The 22,648-nt window shown below is 38.6% G+C and overlaps 2 protein-coding genes across 11 annotated transcripts in view; one reads left to right on the top strand and one right to left on the bottom strand.

Moving 5' to 3' along the window:
* Positions 1-5,417, bottom strand: part of LOC107669025 (voltage-dependent L-type calcium channel subunit alpha-1D-like) — a 107,805-nt gene extending 102,388 nt beyond the window's left edge. For 4 of the 7 annotated variants that reach the window (XM_016461121.1, XM_016461116.1, XM_016461120.1 and 1 more), the window contains exons 1-2: positions 3,300-3,328; positions 888-1,236 (exon numbers count right to left, since the gene is read on the bottom strand). In XM_016461121.1, the coding sequence (XP_016316607.1) occupies positions 888-1,236; positions 3,300-3,327 (377 nt within the window). In that variant the 5' untranslated portion in view covers position 3,328. Of the gene's footprint in view, positions 1-887; positions 1,237-3,299; positions 3,329-3,599; positions 3,949-4,393; positions 4,765-4,985; positions 5,022-5,330 lie in introns of those variants that run through there. The other 3 variants (XM_016461118.1, XM_016461119.1, XM_016461117.1) reach the window with 3 other exon arrangements.
* Positions 5,418-9,886: 4,469 nt separating this feature from the next.
* On the top strand, positions 9,887-19,002 carry LOC107669027 (mRNA-decapping enzyme 1A-like). 4 transcript variants are annotated; one of them, XM_016461123.1, is made up of 10 exons: positions 9,887-10,062; positions 10,523-10,563; positions 10,679-10,806; positions 12,490-12,556; positions 12,788-12,917; positions 13,863-13,955; positions 14,572-15,015; positions 17,529-17,582; positions 17,670-17,855; positions 17,955-19,002. In XM_016461123.1, exons 1-10 carry the CDS (start codon positions 9,928-9,930, stop codon positions 18,033-18,035), a joined length of 1,359 nt encoding a protein of 452 aa, XP_016316609.1. In that variant the 5' UTR covers positions 9,887-9,927; the 3' UTR covers positions 18,036-19,002. The 4 variants fall into 4 exon arrangements, with proteins under 4 accessions (XP_016316609.1, XP_016316613.1, XP_016316611.1 ...); XM_016461126.1 differs by having other exon boundaries at positions 9,980-10,215; XM_016461127.1 differs by lacking the exon at positions 13,863-13,955.
* Positions 19,003-22,648: the final 3,646 nt, after the last annotated feature.

The raw sequence follows: 22,648 nt of genomic DNA, 5'->3' as shown, positions 1-22,648 counted from the left end.
ATATATATATATATATATATACACACACACACACACATACAAAAAAAACATGTAGATAGAAGAGAAAAAGAATATAGCTAGAAAGCTAGTGTTAGAGTATTGTTTTTGTTTTTTTCTTTAAAGGGATAGTTCACCCAAAAATGAAAATTCTGTCATTAATTACTCACCCTCATGTCATTCCAAACCCATCTTCGGAACACAAATTAAGATATCTTGATTAAATCCAAGAGCTCTCTCTCCTTGCATAGACAGCAAGGGTACTACCACGGCCAAGGCACAGAAACGTAGTAAGGACATCGTTAAAATAATCCATGTGACAATTTGTGTTCCGAAGATTAATTTGTGTTTAGATGAATGTCTTACTGGCTTGAAAGTCTTACTGGCTTGGAATGACATGAGGGTGAGTAATTAATGACAGAACTTTCATTGCAAAAACTCCCATATATTGCAAAAAGGTTTTCATGCTCGCATAAGTTGGGTTTTTAAGGCAATGGAAACGTTTTTGTTTTTTTCTCATTTACAGGTTACCTGGCGTACATAAGTGACTCCAAACAGTATATACTTGCAGTGGTCTCAAACTCAATTCCTGGAGGGCCACAGCTCTGTAGAGTTTACCTCCAACCAGCTCCAAATCACACCTGCTTGGAAGTTTCTAGACTTTGAAAAGACTTGGATCAGGTGTGTTTGATTAGGGTTGGAGCTAAACTGTGCCGAGCTGTGGCCCTCCAGGAATTGAGTTTGAGACCAATGCTTTAAATCAATAGCCAAGTCATGGGGTGAATGCAGTGTGTTGATAACTCCAGACTGCTAATTTGATTGTGTACATTAACACCTTTCCTACAGTTGACTGTAATCGAAGATCACCATCCCCGCTGATATAAGGATACTTCCACTCCACTAGGTTAATGCACGCTCTGCGCACAGGGTTATTGAGAGTCAGGCAGAAAAGTGCTCTTGGAGGTCTGCTATTAGTGGTGCTTCCCTGTTTCTTGCTTTTGGCATATTGCTGGCGTTTCCTCTGGGCGAGCGAGCTGGCCGGAGCAGTGCTTGCAGCAGCAGAGAAGTTCATGGTTTTGGGGGTGTCCTGAGACTGTCTGGCGGCATTAATCGCGGCCTGCCAGGAGAGCGCGGCGGACTGGGCCGGCGAGTGATGGCTGGTGATCGACGTCGCTTCCGACCAGACAGGAGGAGCATCACTAGAGACGGGGGCTCTGGTGCCACTGGCATAGTTTGCCCCTGAAAAACAGATAATAGAGGGAAAAAATAATAATGAATAGTCTTCACATTTACATTTAATCATTTAGCAGACACTTTTATCCAAAGCAACTCACAAATGAGGACAATAGAAGCAATCAAACCAACAAAAGAGCAATAAAATGCAAGTGCTATATATATATATGTGTGTGTGTGCGTGTGTGTGTGTGTATATATATATTAGTGGTGTCAAACGATTAATCACGATTAATCACATCCAAAATAAAAGCTTTTGTTTACATAATATATGTGTGTACTCTGTATATTGAAAAATATATTGAAAAATATGTTATATTTGTATATTAAATATATTTATATAAAATAGAAATTATATAAATATAAATATATACATTTAAATACATGTAAATATTTTCAAAATATATATTGTATGAGTGTGTATTTATATACATTATAAATATACACAGTACATAACTTTTATTTTGGATGCGATTAATCGTTTGACAGCACTAATATATATATATATATATATATACACACACACACACACATACAAAAAAAACATGTAGATAGAAGAGAAAAAGAATATAGCTAGAAAGCTAGTGTTAGAGTATTGTTTTTGTTTTTTTCTTTAAAGGGATAGTTCACCCAAAAATGAAAATTCTGTCATTAATTACTCACCCTCATGTCATTCCAAACCCATCTTCGGAACACAAATTAAGATATCTTGATTAAATCCAAGAGCTCTCTCTCCTTGCATAGACAGCAAGGGTACTACCACGGCCAAGGCACAGAAACGTAGTAAGGACATCGTTAAAATAATCCATGTGACAATTTGTGTTCCGAAGATTAATTTGTGTTTAGATGAATGTCTTACTGGCTTGAAAGTCTTACTGGCTTGGAATGACATGAGGGTGAGTAATTAATGACAGAACTTTCATTTTTGGGTAATCTGTCCCTTTAAGAAAAAAAACTAGATAGACTGTATATTCATAAATATTTGTATTATTCATATATATTATAGTGCCACCCCCATCACAGACACCACTAGTCTGTTTTCACTTGTTATGTGATTGGTTGATGATGAATCACAGCTGGCAACAGGAGGAGTTCAGCACTGAGTGTAAAATCAAAACATGCTGAAGAAACCCGTACATCACTTTCAGTTTTTTGGCAAAACAAAATGAGGTATTTTACTCCAAAGCTGATTTTCTTTCTAAATGAAGGCAACATTCCTGGCTTTGTCCATAGCTGGCATTAGATGATCTGTAGTGGTTTTGTATGTTGGTTTTAAACACCTAGTTCACAACTGTCCTGAATTAGATTTATTTATTTTATTGTGAAATCTGCCCTCCAAACCAAAATTGTAATATACTGATATATTGAGTGTTTCCATAAGTAAGTAACTCTATTCTTGCATACTGAATAGCATTTAAAAGGAATTGAAACATTGTACCATCAAATATCAACATCGATTGAATTATTTTACAATCCAGAGTCCAGAGCTCACAGGTGTCCTTAAGGTGTAGTTCATCACATCATGTAGCCTATATATGAACAAGCACCACTAACCAGAAACAAAGCAAAAAGTCATTCAATACAGGCTGTCTGCATTTTCAACACTATATCAATTTTTCTAGCACTTCAAAACAAACAAATTTCTTTCTCTGTCAATTGTTTGGATATGACACTACAAATAGCCTACTTTTTGAGGCCACTACTTAATACGAATTGATTGTGTAAAGCAGCTTGTAATACTCTTGAATCAAACAGTGTCAAAGATGGACACTGTGTAATGGTAATACTTCACAATACGGTTCGGATAAGGTTCTACTGCATTAGGTATCTGATGATTTTACATATATGTCTTTCAGTTTATATTTTATTCGACATCTACTCGAACCTGTCACCATAATACTCGCGCATAAAGACTAGTGTGATGCGCACTGAATTCTACACAACTTTAACACGGACATACTCTTCACTTTTAAATTCAGTGTCACCAGTTTAATTAAGCCCTTTTAGTATTAAACGAATTTAATATGCAGAAACTCGTCCATAAGTCACATCTAGATGTTTGTGTTTACCTTCAGTCGGTTCCTCTGGCTCGTCCATCCCCTCCCAGCTCCAAATCACACCTGCTTGGAAGTTTCTAGACTTTGAAAAGACTTGGATCAGGTGTGTTTGATTAGGGTTGGAGCTAAACTGTGCCGAGCTGTGGCCCTCCAGGAATTGAGTTTGAGACCAATGCTTTAAATCAATAGCCAAGTCATGGGGTGAATGCAGTGTGTTGATAACTCCAGACTGCTAATTTGATTGTGTACATTAACACCTTTCCTACAGTTGACTGTAATCGAAGATCACCATCCCCGCTGATATAAGGATACTTCCACTCCACTAGGTTAATGCACGCTCTGCGCACAGGGTTATTGAGAGTCAGGCAGAAAAGTGCTCTTGGAGGTCTGCTATTAGTGGTGCTTCCCTGTTTCTTGCTTTTGGCATATTGCTGGCGTTTCCTCTGGGCGAGCGAGCTGGCCGGAGCAGTGCTTGCAGCAGCAGAGAAGTTCATGGTTTTGGGGGTGTCCTGAGACTGTCTGGCGGCATTAATCGCGGCCTGCCAGGAGAGCGCGGCGGACTGGGCCGGCGAGTGATGGCTGGTGATCGACGTCGCTTCCGACCAGACAGGAGGAGCATCACTAGAGACGGGGGCTCTGGTGCCACTGGCATAGTTTGCCCCTGAAAAACAGATAATAGAGGGAAAAAATAATAATGAATAGTCTTCACATTTACATTTAATCATTTAGCAGACACTTTTATCCAAAGCAACTCACAAGTAAAGCAGCTTGTAATACTCTTGAATCAAACAGTGTCAAAGATGGACACTGTGTAATGGTAATACTTCACAATACGGTTCGGATAAGGTTCTACTGCATTAGGTATCTGATGATTTTACATATATGTCTTTCAGTTTATATTTTATTCGACATCTACTCGAACCTGTCACCATAATACTCGCGCATAAAGACTAGTGTGATGCGCACTGAATTCTACACAACTTTAACACGGACATACTCTTCACTTTTAAATTCAGTGTCACCAGTTTAATTAAGCCCTTTTAGTATTAAACGAATTTAATATGCAGAAACTCGTCCATAAGTCACATCTAGATGTTTGTGTTTACCTTCAGTCGGTTCCTCTGGCTCGTCCATCCCCTCCTCCACATTGAAAATGTCTTTATTATTTGTTATATTCCAGTTCGCGTGGCTGCATTAAAACATCTTATCTATCATGTTTTGACTAGTGTGTATGCTGATGCTGATGCTGATGCCTTGAGCTCCGCGAGCGCATCTTCGCAGCATCCGGGTGTCGAGGACGCGTTTCACTCCGCGATGAAGATTAAATCCATTGAGCGCCATTACAAGCGACCACTCATGATGATGCCCCTTGCCTCGAAGATCCCTAGAGCTCCAGCCAGTCTTTCAGGAATGTTATTCCATCCGTCACAGCGGACCAAATTAGAGAAACCCGAGCACAGTTTTTCTTTTATCCCCACCCCCGCGCACTCGCTGCAGTTGTGCGTCCGTTTTAAATGAAGGCCGTGTTCGGGGAATATTCAATTACCTTTGCAGGACATCTAACAGGCTTTTCAACAGGTCACCTAGCCTATCCTAGGTAATGTTACTGATCTATACTTAGTTCACCTTTGGCTTCATAAAGTCAAGGTGATATCTATTTTAATTTTCAGATAAAAGTAAACTGAATATAAATCTTACCTCGTATTCCCAGTATGAACGCCATTCATCTCTCTCACTCCTTCTTAGAATAAATTTATACAACTTTTGAAGAATCTTCAGTTACATTTACATTTAGTCATTTAGCAGACACTTTTATCCAAAGCAACTCACAAATGAGGACAATAGAAGCAATCAAACCAACAAAAGAGCAATAAAATGCAAGTGCTATGAGAAGTCCCAGTTAGCCTAATGCAGTACACGTAGCAAGTTTAAAAAAAAACTATATATATATATATATACAGTGGGTACGGAAAGTGGCTTCATAAAGTCAAGGTGATATCTATTTTAATTTTCAGATAAAAGTAAACTGAATATAAATCTTACCTCGTATTCCCAGTATGAACGCCATTCATCTCTCTCACTAAAGCAGCTCATTCGCTGAGTGCATGCTGTTTTCTGCTCGTTCTTGCCATAAATTGAAAGCATAGAGTGTATGGGAGTGTGGGGTTGGATTACCTGTCTGTAGCAGATTTCCTCGGACTCAAACCTTCTGTGCTACTGAGCTACTCTAGAGCGGAAGCGAATAAAGCGCACTCTAATATTTCATTAAAAACTGTTCTATCTGATTATGACCATGTTTTACCATAAACAATCTCAAATGCAGCTACTGTAGTAGACAAAGGTAAAATAAGAAGTAGGCCCTATATTTTAGGCCATTTCCATATGCAATGCAAAATGAATTAATTTTAGTTTTTTTTTTTTCTTCGTAACCGTGCTTGGTTTGTTTTCATAGTTGTAATTGTTTGGTTTTTATTTTTACCTATTAAAAAACGCGCGCGCGCAGAAAATGTGCGTCTGTATGTAACGGCGACCTCTTGCGGTTTCTTAATAACATCACATTTTACATCTGGTCCACTGAGCTCAAAGTCCATTAAAATAGCTCAGTAGATGGTTCATAAATTCAAGAAAATCCAACACTAATAACCACACGTGGGTGAAAGTGGCGGGGCACTTTTTTAAACTGCTCAACACTTTCTTAATATATTAAGCACTACTTTATGGAATTACATAAAATACTTTTTAGTGCACAATTATTTACATTAAGACAAAAAAGGTCCTGGATTATGCTTTATTTTGATAGTCCACTTTGTACATTCTATCTCTATGTCTGTCTATTCAACTATGCAACTACATGTTATTAGAGTGTTAGTACACTGTTAGGTTATAGGGTTACAATAAGTTGACATACTTGCAAAATTACTTATATTCAGTAGAATTTCTGTTGGGGAATCATCAAAATAAAGCAGGGGTATTCAATTCTAAGAGGTCCAGGCTCTATATGTGACCCTGGAGCACAAAAGCAGTCATAAGTAGCACAGGTATTCATGCTCCATGAAGATATTTTGTACATTTCCTACCGTAAATATATCAAAACTTATTTTTTGATTAGTAATATGCATTGCTAAGAACTTCATTTGGACAACTTTAAAGATTATTTTCTCAATATTTAGATTTTTTGCACCCTCAGATTCCAGATTTTCAAATAGTTGTATCTCGGACAAATATTGTCCTATCATAACAAACCATACATCAATGGAAAGCTTATTTATGCAGCTTTCAGATGATGTATTCATCTCAATTTGAAAAAATTTACCCTTATGACTGGTTTTGTGGTCCAGGGTCACACATTTCCTTGCCAGCAGAGGTCCGGGTGATACTTTGTTTGAAATAGTTATAAATTTTGATGCACCGAAATGAAAATTCTGGGCCGAAAACCGAAAATGCTAAGTAATTTGGTAAGAATTTTTTATTTAACTCAATCATTTTAATGATACTGAATTTAAAAAACACAAGCCAATAAAATAACTTTTACTGAAATTAACACAATAAAACTGGACAGAATGTATATTAATATTGGTAACACTTTACAATAAGGTTAATTAGTTAACATTAGTTAACTACTTTAGTTAATGAACTAAGAATGAACAATAGTTCTTCAGCATTTATTAATCTTAGTTAATGTTAATTTCAACATTTACTAATGCATTATTAAAATCAACAGTTGTGCTTGTTAACAGTTAATGCACTCTGAATTAACATGAACTAACAGTGAACAACTGTATTATCATTAACTAACATTAAGAAAGATTAATAAATACTGCAATAAATGTATTGTTCATTGTTCGTTCATGTCAGTTAATACATTAACTAACATTAACTAATGAAACCTTACTGTAAAGTGTTATAGTAAGTTAAAGTATAATGTTTTTATTCACTTCTATGTAACAGAATCAGATATAAGTTTTTTTTGACTAATTATCCAAATAATGTATAGTCCTACAAAGCTATTATTATCAGAGCATGTGAGCGGAGCATATTGTCACGTGAAGGTAGCATCGTTTTAGCAGCGTTGTCCAGTACAGCTACAGCATGTTACAGCACAGTAGCGCTACTACAGGAGCAAGTATACTGCATAGAAATGTCCTGTCAGCGCGTTATTTGAGCGGACTTTGCTTTTCTGGTGAGCATGTTCCGCACATACATAGAGCTGAATGTTGAGCGGAGCGTCAAACCGCGCAGTGACGAGGAGCGTCAAACCTGCGCGCTGAACACTGCCGGGCGGGGCGGGGCGGGGCGGGGCGGGGCGCGCCATATAGGCTATATTATTATATGTATATTTTCGGCCGTTTTTCTCTTTCGGCGGCCGAAAATTCGGTGCATCCCTAAAATTTTCATCTGACATAGTGGACTCATCGAAAAATACATTGGCATCATCTGTATTAAAGAGAAAATAATCACTTCATCCGATGTGTAAGTGAATAAAATAGCCTTTGACAGCCTACTTACTGGAGTGTGTGTGTGTGTGTGTGTGTGTGTGTGTGTGTGTGTGTGATGTAAAAGAATAAAGCAGGCATTTGGACTGCTCAAGGGAGGGGCAGACTCAAAATGTTTCTAAACTTAAATGCATTTTTGCCCCGTTTGTGTTGTTTTACTACTTACACAATTATTTAAAGTCTAAAACATTGTTATTTACAATGCACCGCCTGGTTTTTAATCATATTTTTAGGGGGGACAACCCTCAGATGTTTTATGTAAACACACACACACACACACACACACACACACACACACACACACACACACACACACACACACACACACACACACACACACACACACACACACACACACACACACACACACACACACACACACACACACACACACAAGTAGCCTACAGACACTTTCTCCATTTAATTATGACAGACACAGCAATGCATCATGTTTCAGATCATCATTTTTGTAGTGTGTTCCAGGGGATTAAAATGTACAATATTTAGGGTAGACTGAGGACATGTGTACAGTTGAAACACCTTAAATAACTTGCGTGCAAAGGAACCCTGAGCCGTGATTTTTGCTCCACACATGAGTATTAGCATTCTTTTTGATCATGGAAAATTTGAAAGGTGTGCGTCTTTCCACTCCAAAGATATTGGCAAAAGTTTTTTTTTTCCAAGGTAAGATTTTCATTTCACCATGTCCCTTCCACAATGAATAGCTTATTATCCTTTTATGACTGTTATGAGAAGGAATTCACATATATCATTGCAAACGTTACTCTGTGCTCTAAAAATAGACATATTTTATGATATTGTGCCATGCAAGGTCTTTGCATAATCTAGAGAAACATGCGAGTATGTGAGTGGGGTACGGTTGAGACGCAGTGTATCAGCTGTACCCATGAGGTGTCCTATTGCTTCACATGCTGTTTAGCTGTACAGTGTTATGATAATAGGTTAAAAGTCACATTTACACACATGCTACGCAAATTATGTTTACAAAATATTTGTGATATTTCAACTGTCTGTTATTAATGGACATATTTTCTAACATGAATGTTAAAGGATAACATAGCATTTTGTGAAATATACAAGGTGGTAAAGTGGGTACAGTTGATACACCCTTTATATCCTATGTATGCAGCAACAGTTCCATCAGAAAATAAAATGCATATTCATAGGCTGTGTGTGTGTACTGGTATTAGCATTAGTATTTATGTACTAATAGATCACACAGAATGATTAAAAATGTAAAAATACATAAAGTTTTGAGAAATGGGTATAGGTTTAGGCCCTTTTAAGTAAAAACCGTTAGCAGGTGCATAAGATAGCGCTACGTCCCACTTCAAAACACACAATATTGTTACACTTTTGTGAATAATTACCGGTCAGGGTCTTTGGGGAAACGATGGAAGGCAAGATTTTTACTGTCACACTGATAGTTTTTGCAGTGGATTGCCCAACATTGCGTTCTTAAATTATTCCACTTTGACCTCTCCTTCGTTGTTACTGTCTGTTTATGTGTATCTGTGCTGTTGTCCAGTTGGAATTTTCACAGTGTATGCCCAATTTTAGGATTTTTTGTATTGATTTGAAATTATTGTATGAATCTCTCTGCTCTTCACTTAACAAGAAAGCTGTTAAAACTACTGTATTGATAGAAAAAATATTGACTTTAATGTAAACCACCTGTGTATTCTTTGAAGTTGACATTTTATATGTAATTTTCCATTTACGTTATTTTTTATTTAAATTTATTTATGATTTATTTATAAAAAGGAAAGAAAAGATGTTTAATTTTTGTTTTTGTTCTTTATATTTCATTTTTATTATTCTTTATATATTTGTTTTGTATTCTGGTTGTGTATGTAATTTATTGCTATGACTGTATCCCCTGTGAATGTTATATCTTCAATAAAAAAAATAAAAAATAAAAAAAGTTGGAATTTTTACTCCAAAATGGCGGCCGCGCTTCCGAAGCGCCACCTAGTGGCTGTTACCCAAAAAGCATCATCTTGGGCCTGAGTGAGAACGGTTGCTCAACGGAACCATGAGCGAACCCTGGTCGAAGCACGGATATAAGAAAACGGCAACCGGAAGTGTTCGTCCTGGAATGAGTTCCGTGTAGGTACAGTGTAAAGATGGAGTGTGTGAATAAAGCGGGACAGCTCATGAGTCTGGCGGCTCTACAGCAGCACGACCCCTACATAGTGAACCTGCTGGACGTCGCCGGACAGGTCGCGCTCTATACTTTCAACTCCAAAGCAAACGAATGGGTGAGATTTCAAAACGCATCGCCATATCAGCGCGCGCACGTCAGTTAGCCTGCAGTTGCTAATAGCAACGCTATCGCTCAGCATCTGTCTCTGATGGTCTGCTGTATTTGTCTGATTATTACCCATTATATCAGCTCACCAGGAACATACAGGGTAGGTTTGCTGGAACATCAGTGTCGTATATTAGCGGTCACGATAAACACCTAGATAAACAACAGGTGTTTATAAAGGCGTTGATGTATGATTAACAGGCGTCATCTGATGATAAACTAATCTGAAAGTTAAGTCAGTATCACGTCCTGTCTAAAAGCAAAGTCTAATGCTAATACAATTGCTAACAGCTTTTATCTGACGGTAAAATCACTAAAAACTTGCGATTGTATTTCTCTTTTTTTCCTGACGGTAGGTCATTATTGAATATGAAATCTGTTTGAAAACTAACACATCTCTCTCACTTTAGGAAAAGACTGAGATTGAAGGCACATTATTTGTTTATGCCAGGTGAGCGATGACTGACTGGACCTGTGAAGGCCCACAATAGTCGCTATATTATTAATAACACACTGATCTGTCATGTAGTGGTGTGTGTAATGTAAGGATGACTGGTTTCCTGCAGGTCGGCTTCTCCCCATCATGGCTTCACAATTATGAACCGTTTGAGTACAGAAAACTTAGTGGAGCCGATCAATAAAGACCTGGAGTTCCAGCTCCAGGACCCTTTCCTACTGTACAGGAATGGCAACTGTAAGTAAAGACACTGCTTACCGTACAGGTTACATTCATCCGTTGCAGTGTTGTTATTTGCAGTGAGAAGGAGCCCTGTTTGACTCTTTCAGAGTCAGCATTTCCCTTATAAAGTGTACTGTATCGTATTCGATATGCACATTTCTAAGGCCTCCAGATAATCAACATGATCAGGACTTTGCTGAAAGACCTGTTCTGATTGATAGTTTATACTTTTTGGCAAGTAAAAGGCCTTCTTGTATAATTGTAAAAATGTCCACCCTCAGCTCGTGCTTCACGTGTCGTTTTGCTGTCAAATCTTTACTGATTTTAATAAAATACATTTATGAATAGCTTTTACATCAGTAGTATTTCAAGATGAACACTTACTGGACTGAAGCCACTTAGATTTATTCAATTTTTAGTAAAAATCACGTTAAAATGTGAGGAACAAATCGTCCGTCAGGATTTTGAGGAACAATTATTTGTTCATCTCTCAGTCATCAATGTATTGCATTGCCTTATATGTTTTGAAACTGTAGCGTTTTGACCATAAAACTAGACATCTGCATCAAATTGCATATTTATGCTCCGTTTGGGCCTCTGAATAAAATGTAGGTGTTTTTATTCTCCTCGAGTATGAGCTCCATATTCTCACTATATCGTTCTCTTTGTCGTAAAAGCCTGATGGATCAAACATGACGATAAACAAGAACACGCATCGCAAACATTTTTTTATGTGTTTGTCTGAAGGTCCAATAAACCGTTCCTTAAAATAATAGTCAGAAAAACCTAATTTTTTAATGTCAAGATTTACAGGGTTAAAGTGTTTCTTAACAGAGAGTAAAGCAAATATTAGATCTTCATATTAATGAGAAGTTAAGGAATTAAATAAAAATATGTTCAGAGATAGTAGGACAACCTCTTATCGTAAAAACTTCTTATGGCTGTTTCTAGCTCTAGTCATGTGTTGTAAAATGAATTTGTGCTTCTACCATCTAATTGTTGATATAAGGTCCCAAGATTTAATCGAGTGAAATTAAAACTTCTTTCTGCACATCAGGCTGTCCTAGAACTGAATGAGGTAAACATAAAATGAAAACCCCAGGAATCATGTTTTTTTTCCTATTGTGAATTCTATTGTATTTATAGCGTCTATGTCTAGTGGAAAATGTTTGTATGTAAAGATTTAGTGTGCAAGAAACATACTGTTACGCAAGAAAAAATTCAGACAATAAAGTTTAACTAATCTAATGATTTCTGAATATTATAACTATAACAGCTTCATGAAATGATGAATATATAGTGCCTGCAACTATCCACATGCACATGAAGCAATATATATTATATAGCCAATTTCAACTGCTTGATTGTGTATATCTTTGCCAAATGTAAACAATATTATATTGTTTAGCTCTAATCTGCTGAATGCGATTATAAAGCATGACAATATTAAGATATTATAAACATTAACATCATGATTTTCTGTAAAGCTGCTTTAAAACAATTTGTGTTAGTAAAAAGAAAAAGTGCTATACAAATAAAATTGTCTTCAACCTTTTGGATTTTTGGCCTAGTAAAACAGGTAATGTTCTCCAGTGTGCGGTTTTTTATTCGACTGATGTTTTACTGTAACTCGCTGTAACTGTACACATGGTCACAGCACTCAAACTTTATTTGATTGCGTGTGTTTCTCTGTGTCAGTGGGCATCTACAGTGTCTGGTTCTACGATAAGGCCGACTGCCAGCGGATTGCACAGCTCATGCTACAGTGAGTATGGTATAATGCTGGTTGCCTGGTAACTAGTGTGCCGTGGCAGGCTGGTTGACAGTCACATGTGATGTGGACGGGTGAGCTCTAAAGTCTGCTCATTATAATGTCACTGTGTGAGTGCAACAGTCTATTTTGAATGAATGATGAATTTAACTAGAGAATCCTGAATTGCTGCTGAATCTCTGTTGTCCCTGTAGTTAAACTTCAGTTGCTGTTCTGTGTGTGTAGGATAGTCAAACAGGAGGTGTTGCGAGCGTCTCCCGACAGAGGCCTGAGCGGCAGGACCAATGGTTGTGTTCAGCGCAGACCTACAGATATCCTGGAGCTGCTCAGCAAGGCTAAAGAGGAGTATCAAAGGGTATGACCACCCTCACGGCTCATTTCACTTTCACAGCAAGATTACTGCTCAAATTGAAAGCACCTAGACCTGGTTATTATTGTTATTATCATCGTCATCAACTTTGCCTTGTCTTTTCCCAGTTTAGAGGGAGTGGTATGTTCACATAACACATTGTATCACAATATCAGTAGAATTTAAGAATATTGCTGTTGTATTTCGCGAATACGTGCATTTGCTAATAATAATACATATTTTCTCTCATGGGAATGCGTAGTGAAGCTCTGAATTTGAGTTAGGATGCGCATGTAAGCTTACATGTATAAACAACTAGCCTACAACATGTCAAAATTGTAAAAACACTTTTTTGTGTAAATATTTTGAACTGAGTTTAGACTACAGCCCTTGATAAGGTTTTATATCATCCATTAAATATTGTTCTTTATAGTATCATACATTTTTAGATGAGTGTAACCACGGGTAAACCATGCATTATATGACTTCTGACGATATGGTTTACACTCTTGAAAATAAAGGTGCTTCACGATGCCATAGAAGAACCCTTTTTGTCTAAATGGTTCCATTAAGAACCTTTTAACATCTGAAGAACCTTTCTGTTTCACAAAAGGTTCTTTGTGGCGAAAGAAGGTTTTTCAGATTATAAAAAGCTAAGAAAGAGATGGTTCTTTAAAGAACCTTTGACTGAATGGTTCTTTGTGGAACCAAAAATGGTTCTTCTTTGGCATCACTGTATGTATGTATTTGCATGGTTTATATTTAAAATGAGAAGTTTTCGTTTCAACTGAGAAATGTTTGAGTAATTGTTAACCAAAGGGTTCATGTTTAATGCTTTGTCCTTGTTGTAACATTTTTTTAAGGAGGCACAAGTGGCAATTTAGTGTGATAATAGACACTGAATGAATGCTGGAATAACAGATAGGGTTTGTATTGTGTGTGTGTTTCTAGAATCAGTCATTTGAGAGAGATGTTCAGGTGAGCTCTGAAGCTGCGCCGTCACAGGAGAAGAGAGAGGAGGTCACAGCCGCTCAACACGAGAAGGTACTGCTAATCACACTTCTACTAGATCTGTAAAAACTATTTTTGCTCTTCTATTATAGTCAATACTAATCATCTCCGCACAGTTGCAGCAAAGCCCTTGAGTTAAGAAAAAACAAAGTTTTAAGGGTTGGGCTTAGGGTTAGAAACCCTCTGTTAAGGACATTACCGTCATCATGAAGTGTTTTCCCTTAAAAAAACAGGTCCCTTGAGACATTTGCTAAACTCATAAGTCAGTGAATAAAAAGAATGTCAGCTTGCGTGGTTTGCTCACAGATTTAGTCACAGCGAAAGACTGTGTGAAAGAAAACAGACTAGCTGTGTTACATTTATTTAAGCAGAGTACCTCACAAAAGATCGTTTTCAACTCATCAGTGCTTTTTCCATAATGTAGAGACATGGTTGCCAGTTTGGGAAGATTCAGTCAAACACTGGGCAGAAAAAGAATCAATTTATGGGAAAAAATAAAATGCTCATCTGGCAGCTGCAACCAAAAAAAACTTTTTTGTCAGAAAGTGAGCTTGATTTGCAACACACACGTTTTGTGACGTCACTGTGTGTGATCGACCCATGAAGAAGTGATAAGTGACATGCATCTGTTTTTGTTTCCTCTCCACAGTCTGGTCACTCAGTAGTGAAGCAGATCACAGTGGAAGAGCTTTTTGGCAGCTCTTTACCCAAAGAAGCGCCCCAGTCAACAAGCTCCACTGTGGGAGAAAGCAAGCGTGGGCCTGCGTTTGTTCACTCGGTGGAGCCTCTCCTCGCTCCTCACCTCTCTGCTGACCCAGGAGGCACGGCGCTAGTCTCTCTCTTTCAGGGTTGTGGCATCCGAGACCCAAGACCGGCTGCTTCAAATACGGAGGAGAGTGGGAGCAGGTCCACCAGTCAGTCTGTGCGTCGAGGTTCAGCTGGTCCACTTCCTCCTGCATATATGAATCCTCCCACAGATGGGCATGGGCTGCCCGGGTTCATGCCCGGCCCGCTGGTCACCCCACAGAGCTTCAGAGAATCCGCCTGCATAGGTCCAGGGCCCTTCACGGGAAAGGCTGCATTGTCGGCACAGGTGAATACACCGGAACTCTCAGGATACAACAAGGCCAAAATAATAATGGAAAGTGTTTTATTAGTATTTTTATTATTACTTTTAAGACATTAAAAAGTTAAAGGGGTCGTGAACTGAGAAACCAAATTTCTCTTGGTCTTTTGACATATCAGAGGTCATTGTACTGTAAAAACATTCTGTAAGTTTCAGAACTTAAAACTTTGTTGTTAGTCTAAAAACAGCTTATATTGAAGGCAGTCTGCTAAAAAAACAGCTTGTGGAATATTCTACTCTGATGTAATAGTGTGGAGAAGATCGACATCACTGTCTGTTTAGCCCCGCCCACCAATTCTACATCACTGTCTGTTTAGCCCCGCCCACCGATTCTACGTCACTGTCTGGTTAGCTCCGCCCACCGATTCTACGTCACGGTCTGGTTAGCTCCGCCCACCGATTCTACGTCACTGTCTGTTAGCCCCGCCCACCGATTCTACATCACTGTCTGGTTAGCCCCGCCCACCGATTCTACATCACTGTCTGTTTAGCCCCGCCCACCGATTCTACGTCACTGTCTGGTTAGCCCCGCCCACCGATTCTACATCACTGTCTGTTCTACATCACTGCCTGTTTAGCCCCGCCCACCGATTCTACATCATTCTCTGTTTAGCTCCGCCCACATATTCTACATCACTGTCTGGTTAGCCCCGCCCACCGATTCTACATCAGTCTGGTTAGCCCCGCCCACCGATTCTACATCAGTCTGGTTAGCCCCGCCCACCGATTCTACATCAGTCTGGTTAGCCCCGCCCACCGATTCTACATCACTGTCTGTTTAGCCCCGCCCACTGATTTGCGCATGTAGTGTTTACAAGAGAGGCGAATGCGCACGTCTACGCAGAAACTAAATGATAAAGATGCTCTGAAGACAAGAAGACACTGTGCAGTGCCAAGCTGTGGAAAAACTGTTTCCGTGTTTGCGTTGCCTTCCTTCTGATCCCAACATTAGGAAAGAGTGAATTAACTTTATTTTTAAATGAAGATCCAGACCGCGTCAATAAGAACTCGGTCCTTTGTTCACTTCATTTTACTGCAGATTCGTTTACAAACAAGGCACAATTCAACACAGGATTTTCAGAAAGATTGAAACTAAAAGACGACACTTTGCTGACTATATTGGATCCGGCAGATCGTTTGATATGTTCTGAGTTATTTGTGTTTTTAACCTAAATCACAGCATCTGTGAGGAATGTCACTGTCAAACATACACAATTGTTAGCCAATCAGAGCAGTGGGCGTTTACTTCCGAGTCTACAATCCTCCACGCCTATTCAAACAGAGCGTTCCGATGAGGGGGTCAAAACAGGACAGAAAATAGCCTATTACTTCTAACATTATGATGTTTTTTGGTGTAAAAATCTTGATAACATTATAAGTGCACCTCAGAGAACAGTACAAAATAAAAAGACAAACTCAGTTCATGACCCCTTTAAAAAAGTGCAGTTCGTAAGAATGCTACATAGATGTTTTTTTTTAATTATTTTAAAACCTGTTTGTTGGCAGTGCATGCTTATCTAGAAAAATAATGTAGTCCCTGTCTTAATTTACTGGTAAAATCAGACTTGGCATTATCAGGACTAACAAATTGCAATTTCCCTGTTGCGTTATCATACATTATATTCGGCATTATATATCTTAATTTTATACTTTACACCTGGTTATGGTTAGAACGTGTTGTGTGGACGAACGGGTTAGGAGCGTTTTGTGTGGTTGGCGCTAAATACAGGTGGAAACAAGGTCTAAACTATTTTGTGATTGCATAGCCTACCTGCTTTGATTGATTAATGCCTCTGACTTCAGTAAACAATTTTAAAGTTATTCAAACCAAGTTTTTTTTTTTTCATTAAAAAGAACCAATTAATTAAAACAATTCATTTGTTAAGCAGACTACGCTGGCCATGTCCTACATTTTTGCGAGCAGCCTGCAGTTTTGGGCTAAAGTTACTTTTTTGAAGTAGTATTACGTTACTCCATAAAATATAGCTAATTATGTTATTTACATTTTATGGAAAGTAATCGTGCTGCATTACTGTTGCGTTACATTTTCAAACCTCAGCTGGCTGTGGCTCTTTCTTTCAGACAAATATAGCGTTATGCTGGGGTTGCTTTTTGTAATTTAGTTTTTTTATCACAAGTTATGTTTTGTAAGCGTAAAGGCCCATTCACTGCAAACAAAGTAAAAAGGCAAGGCCGAGCATGTTTGTATGATTTAGATTTGTTTGTTTATTTGTTTCACAAAAAGGGACAATGTACATTAATCAACATTTATGAATGTAAATGTACCCAAATTAACACGAAGGCTAGTTTTCATTGGTAGTCCTTTTACCAGGTGTTATTAGGTGTAAAAACTAGAGAAAAGTAGTTCAAGTATTCATTTTGACATACGTTAATGGAAAACAAAGAGAACATGTACCATTTAAAATAAAGCTTAGAAGTGTATCTTGTTTTTGCATAAGATCTCTCCCTCTCTTTGACAGAGTAAAGAGGCGAATGCGTTTACACAGTCCTCGACTCCGGTCAAACCCATTCCAGTAGGTGCACTTTTGAAAGCATTGTCAGGTTTGATGTATTGTTTGGTGGCAGTACCATTATGATTGATGTCTCTCTATCATGTGAAGGCGGGGCCAGCTGTCCAGGGGGAGGAGTCTTCACTGCTGCTGTCTCCTAGTGTGTTCCAGCATTCAATGACCAAGACAGCCGAGCCACTGAAGAACCCCGCCTCCCCGACGTCTCCCACAGCAGACCTGCCCTCTTCCCTGTACAGTCGCACCCAGCTTAAAGATACACTCATACATCTCATAAAGGTACAGACTGACACCCACATGCTCACAAACCAACAGTGAAGAAAGACTCGTCCATCAAATCACTTTGGTCTTCAATTGTCTGCCTATATTTGTTTGCAGAATGACACCCATTTCCTCAGTGCAATCCATGAGGCCTATATACAGAGCCTCTCTAAAGGCCTCAACAACATCAAGTTATAGCCACAAACTGAGAAAACAAAACATGCCAGCTGGAGCTGTCTCAGATTCAGCGTGAAGCTTGACTACATCCACTACATTGACTACTGATCGACTCACCCGGTGGCTCTTGTGCTGCCCTGACGAACAGCAGTTTCCCAGGCTGCTGTGTGCTCTCTCGCTGAGCTTTCCCACTTCAATCCTAATTTATGTCCATCTGCCAATCTCATTTTTTTTCAGTTATTTTCTTTCTATGACTCCCAGCACAATTATGTGCAGTTATATTAAGGGACTTGTGCAATACGAAGCATTGCCTCTTTGGAGAATTGCTTTTCATTTATGATCCTGCCTTAGACATATGGATATGATACAGTATCCCAGTCTCAGTAGTGTTTTACTGTTAAATCAGTATTGTGTTGTGCAGCATTGGGATTCTTTGAGTTCCCGGCCTATATGGATTTTGAGTAGGATGTGCACTTATTTCCTCTTTTCTTACAAACTTGGTTGTTTAATTTGGCCAGAAAATGAATAAAAGTTAGTAGAGTTCAACTTTTTTATTTCTCTTGATACCACAGTTGAACTATTGTGTGCAGGTAGTAGACTCTATAAACATCATCGTATACAGTTATGGTGCCATGTATTGCTTTTTAAAATGGCAGACAGATTGAAATATGAAATAGTTTATTTAAAGTGAGATGCATCAAATCAACATTTCAGTGTTCCTGAACTAAAGTGTCTTGCGTATCAGCTACTTTAAGACATCATTCTGATGTTCTCTGTATCAACAGCAGGAGAATTGTAGTCTGTAGACAACAAGATCATTTAACATAAGCCACAATAGGTGCATTTAATATATCATTAAAAGTAGAATTTTTTTTTTTTCTGCTTGCACTACTAACTAGTTCATGGTTTGTTTGTTTGTTTGTTTTGACAGGAATTTTGTTTTTTAAAATTCACACAAGGTTTATGTACTTACTGCTTGTTTACACTTTAAAAAAAAAACCTGTCTTGAAAGGAAATTTCATTCTGTTTTTTTTTTTTGTACAGTTTGCTTTTATCATGAAGAATTTGAAAACCTCACCACAAATTAAAGTTGTCATTCAGTGTTGCAGCAGCTGCAAGGCTACATACTCATTTCATGCAAAAAGAACGTCTCTCGAATGCATCAGGATGCTCTGTTACAATGGTTTGTCTCAAGTTCATGTGCAAATAAACTATTGCTATAATTTAGATGGTTGTTTGCATTGTATTATAGTGAAACTTTAACAAAGCAAATCTGCTTATATATATATCAAGACTTTGATTTTTGCCTCTAATAAGCATGTTTAATTTTAAAACGTTTTTCCACGAGTCTGTGCCATTTATGGGTTGCTGTGATTTAAATACTAATGTTGAGAGCTGTTGAGTTTGTGATATATTGATGTAAGAGAAAGCTTAAAACAATGCTATAGTCATAGTCACCCCTTAAATATAATGTGTGCTGATTAGCCAGAACATTAAAAGCACTGACAGGTGACGTGAATAGCATTGATTATATTGTTACAGTGGTAGCTCTCAAGGTGTGGGATATACTGGACCTCATCACAAACCTGATTCATTCCAATCATCCTACTACCTGTCCACTTGATCCTATCCCCACTCACATACTTCAGGACATTTCTTCTTCAGTCATACCTGCGCATACTCAAATTATCAACACCTCTCTTAACACTGGTACATTTCCCACAGCATTTAAGCAGGCTCGGGCATTTAAGCAACCCCACTGCTTAAAAAACCCTCTCTAAATCCAGCACTTTTAGAAAACTACAGACCGGTATCCCTCCTTCCGTTCATTGCAAAGACACTTGAGCGAGTTGTGTTCAACCAACTCTCTATGTTTCTTGCACAGGACAACCTCCTGGACAGCAACCAAATTGGCTTCAAAAGCGGCCACTCAACTAAGACTGCATTACTCTCGGTTACTGAAGCCCTGAGACTGGCAAGAGCAGCTTCCAAATCCTCAGTACGCATCTTGCTGGGTATGTCTGCTGCTTTTGACACAGTTAACCACCAGATCCTCCTGTCCACCCTCATAAAGATGGGCATCTCAGGAACTGCACTCCAGTGGATCAAGTCTTACCTCTCAGGTAGGTCTTTCAGGGTGTCTTGGAGGGGTGAGGTTTCCAAGTCACAACTTCTTGCTACTGGGGTTCCTCAAGGCTCAGTGTTTGGACCACTTCTTTTCTCCATCTACATGTCATCTTTAGGATCTGTCATTCAGAAGCATGGCTTTTCCTATCATTGCTATGCTGATGACACAACTCCGCTTCTCATTCCAACCAGATGATCCGACAGTAGCTGTTTGCATTGCAGCCTGTCTGACAGACATTTCTGGCTGGATGAAGGATCATCACCTTCAACTCAACCTTGCTAAGACAGAACTGCTTGTGGTCTCAGCCAACCCAGCACTTCATCACAACCTCTCTAGACAGCTGGGTTCGTCAACCGTAACTCCTTCCAGGACAGCCTTTGTAAACCTTGGAGTTGTGACTGATGATCAGTTAAGCTTCACAGACCATATTGCTACAACGGCCCAGTCCTGCAGATTTGCCTTATACAACATTAGGAAGATTAGACCCTTCCTATCAGAGCAAGCTACACAACTCCTTGTCCAAGCTCTTGTTCTCTCCAGACTGAAGTATTGTATTGCTCTCTTTGCGGGTCTTCCTGCATGTACTATCAAGCCTCTGTAACTGATCCAGACTGCAGCAGCGAGAGTGGTCTTTAACGAGCCGAAAAAAGCTCATGTTACACCTCTTTCATCTGTTTACACTGGCTACCTGTAGCTGCTCGCATCAAATTCAAGGTACTGATATTTGCCTACAAGACAACAACTGACAACAACCAATATACCTAAACTCGCTAGTTCAAACTTATGCGCCCTCCAGAAGCTTGCGTTCTGCAAGTGAACGGCGCCTTGTGGTGCCATCCCAAAGAGGCACAAAATCACTCTCACGGACCTTTTCCTGGACTGTGCCCAGCTGGTGGAATGACCTCCCGATCTCAATTCGAACAGCTGAGTCTTTGGCCATTTTCAAAAAATGTCTAAAGACACATATTTTTCACCAGCACTTGACGAACTAATACTAGCACTTACCTATTCTATTCTATTCTGTTCTATTCTATTCCATTCTATTAAAAAAAAACTTAGCTATATGTACTGTGCTAGACTAAATGAGACTTGTCACAGCACTTGCATACTGTTGCTCTCTCGTTGGTCTGATTGCTTCTATTGTTCTCCTCGTTTGTAAGTCGCTTTGGATAAAAGCGTCTGCTAAATGATTACATGTAAATATATTAGGCAGCAAGTGACAGTCAGTTCTTGAATTTCATGTTGTTGGAAACAACAAAATGGCCAGCAAAAAAATCTGAGTGACTTTTTGATTATGGCCAAAAATAGTGATGGCTAGATGGCTGGGTCAAAGCATCTCTGAAACGGCAAGTGTTGTGGGGTGATCCTAGTATGCTGTGGTTAGTAGCCACCAAAAGAGGTGCAAGAAAGAACAAGCAGTGAACCAGAGTCAGAATCAGGGTCATGGGCGCCAAAGCTCGCTGATGCACAAAGGTGGGCCTCATTTATAAAGCGTGTGTATGCTCAGATTTGATCTTAGAATGTGTGTAAACTTAAATCCATGCCAGCGCTCATATTTGTAAAAACTGTCTTTGACGTCGAAAAGTGCTTAGCAGACGTACACACTTTTTCTTGACAGTACTGCAGGTTTTTGAAAATGTAAGCTGTTCTTGCAGCTCGCTGATTTGTATGTTAATGACATTAATTAGGAGTCGTTTACAAGGCAGAGAGCTGAAACAATTCAGTTGCGCGCAAGTTCACGTACGCATATTTGAGAGATGATCGTAATATCAAATTGAGGATGGTTTCTTCGCAACATTTTATAAATGAGGCCCGTGGAGCAAAAGCTAGTCTGCTCCGATCACACAGAAGAGCTACTGTAGCCATAGATGCACACTCCTCACCTTTCAGTGACAACTCACCTTTTTGAGATCAAAATAGGTGACCTATGAGATTTGCTTAGATCCAATGAGGGGAAGGGGGGTTCTTGCCAGGGAAAATAAAGAACTGTTCTTTCAATAATTTTTGTATTGTATTTTCTTTACTCTTTACTTCTTCAAAAACTATGTCTAAAAAGGGTAATATTATATGTATTTGAGGTCTGAGATGTGGGAACGGTAAAGAGAGAGAGGGCAAACATTTTGCATTTTAGGTCAGCGTTGCTGTCTAATCAGCCAATATTAATATTGTCTTAAATAGCTTGCATAGCACTTCATCTTTTATAACATGGGATTTTGACCAAATATATTCAATCTTGATTTTTGTAAATTGTTGCAACAAGATGTTACAAAAAAGGGAAGGTGTGGGAGTGTGTGTGTAAAATTACAGTTTTTTGGACATATAAGGTAATAAAAAAATATAGAAAAAATACAAGTAAGCAGTCAGTAATAAAATAACAAATAAAGAAATTAATAATGATAGCACAAATAAAAAATAACAACAGGCCTTCGAATTAAATAAACTGCTTTTTAGTTTTTCAGGTAGGTCTAACAGTAGGGTTAAGATATTTAACTTTTTTTTTTTTTTT

This window comes from Sinocyclocheilus anshuiensis, unplaced genomic scaffold, assembly GCF_001515605.1.
Source record: "Sinocyclocheilus anshuiensis isolate Anshui unplaced genomic scaffold, SAMN03320099.WGS_v1.1 scaffold516, whole genome shotgun sequence".
Taxonomy (NCBI): Eukaryota; Metazoa; Chordata; class Actinopteri; order Cypriniformes; family Cyprinidae; genus Sinocyclocheilus; species Sinocyclocheilus anshuiensis.
Note: the sequence above shows the minus strand (reverse complement) of the source record. Positions and strands in the feature narration are given on the sequence as shown.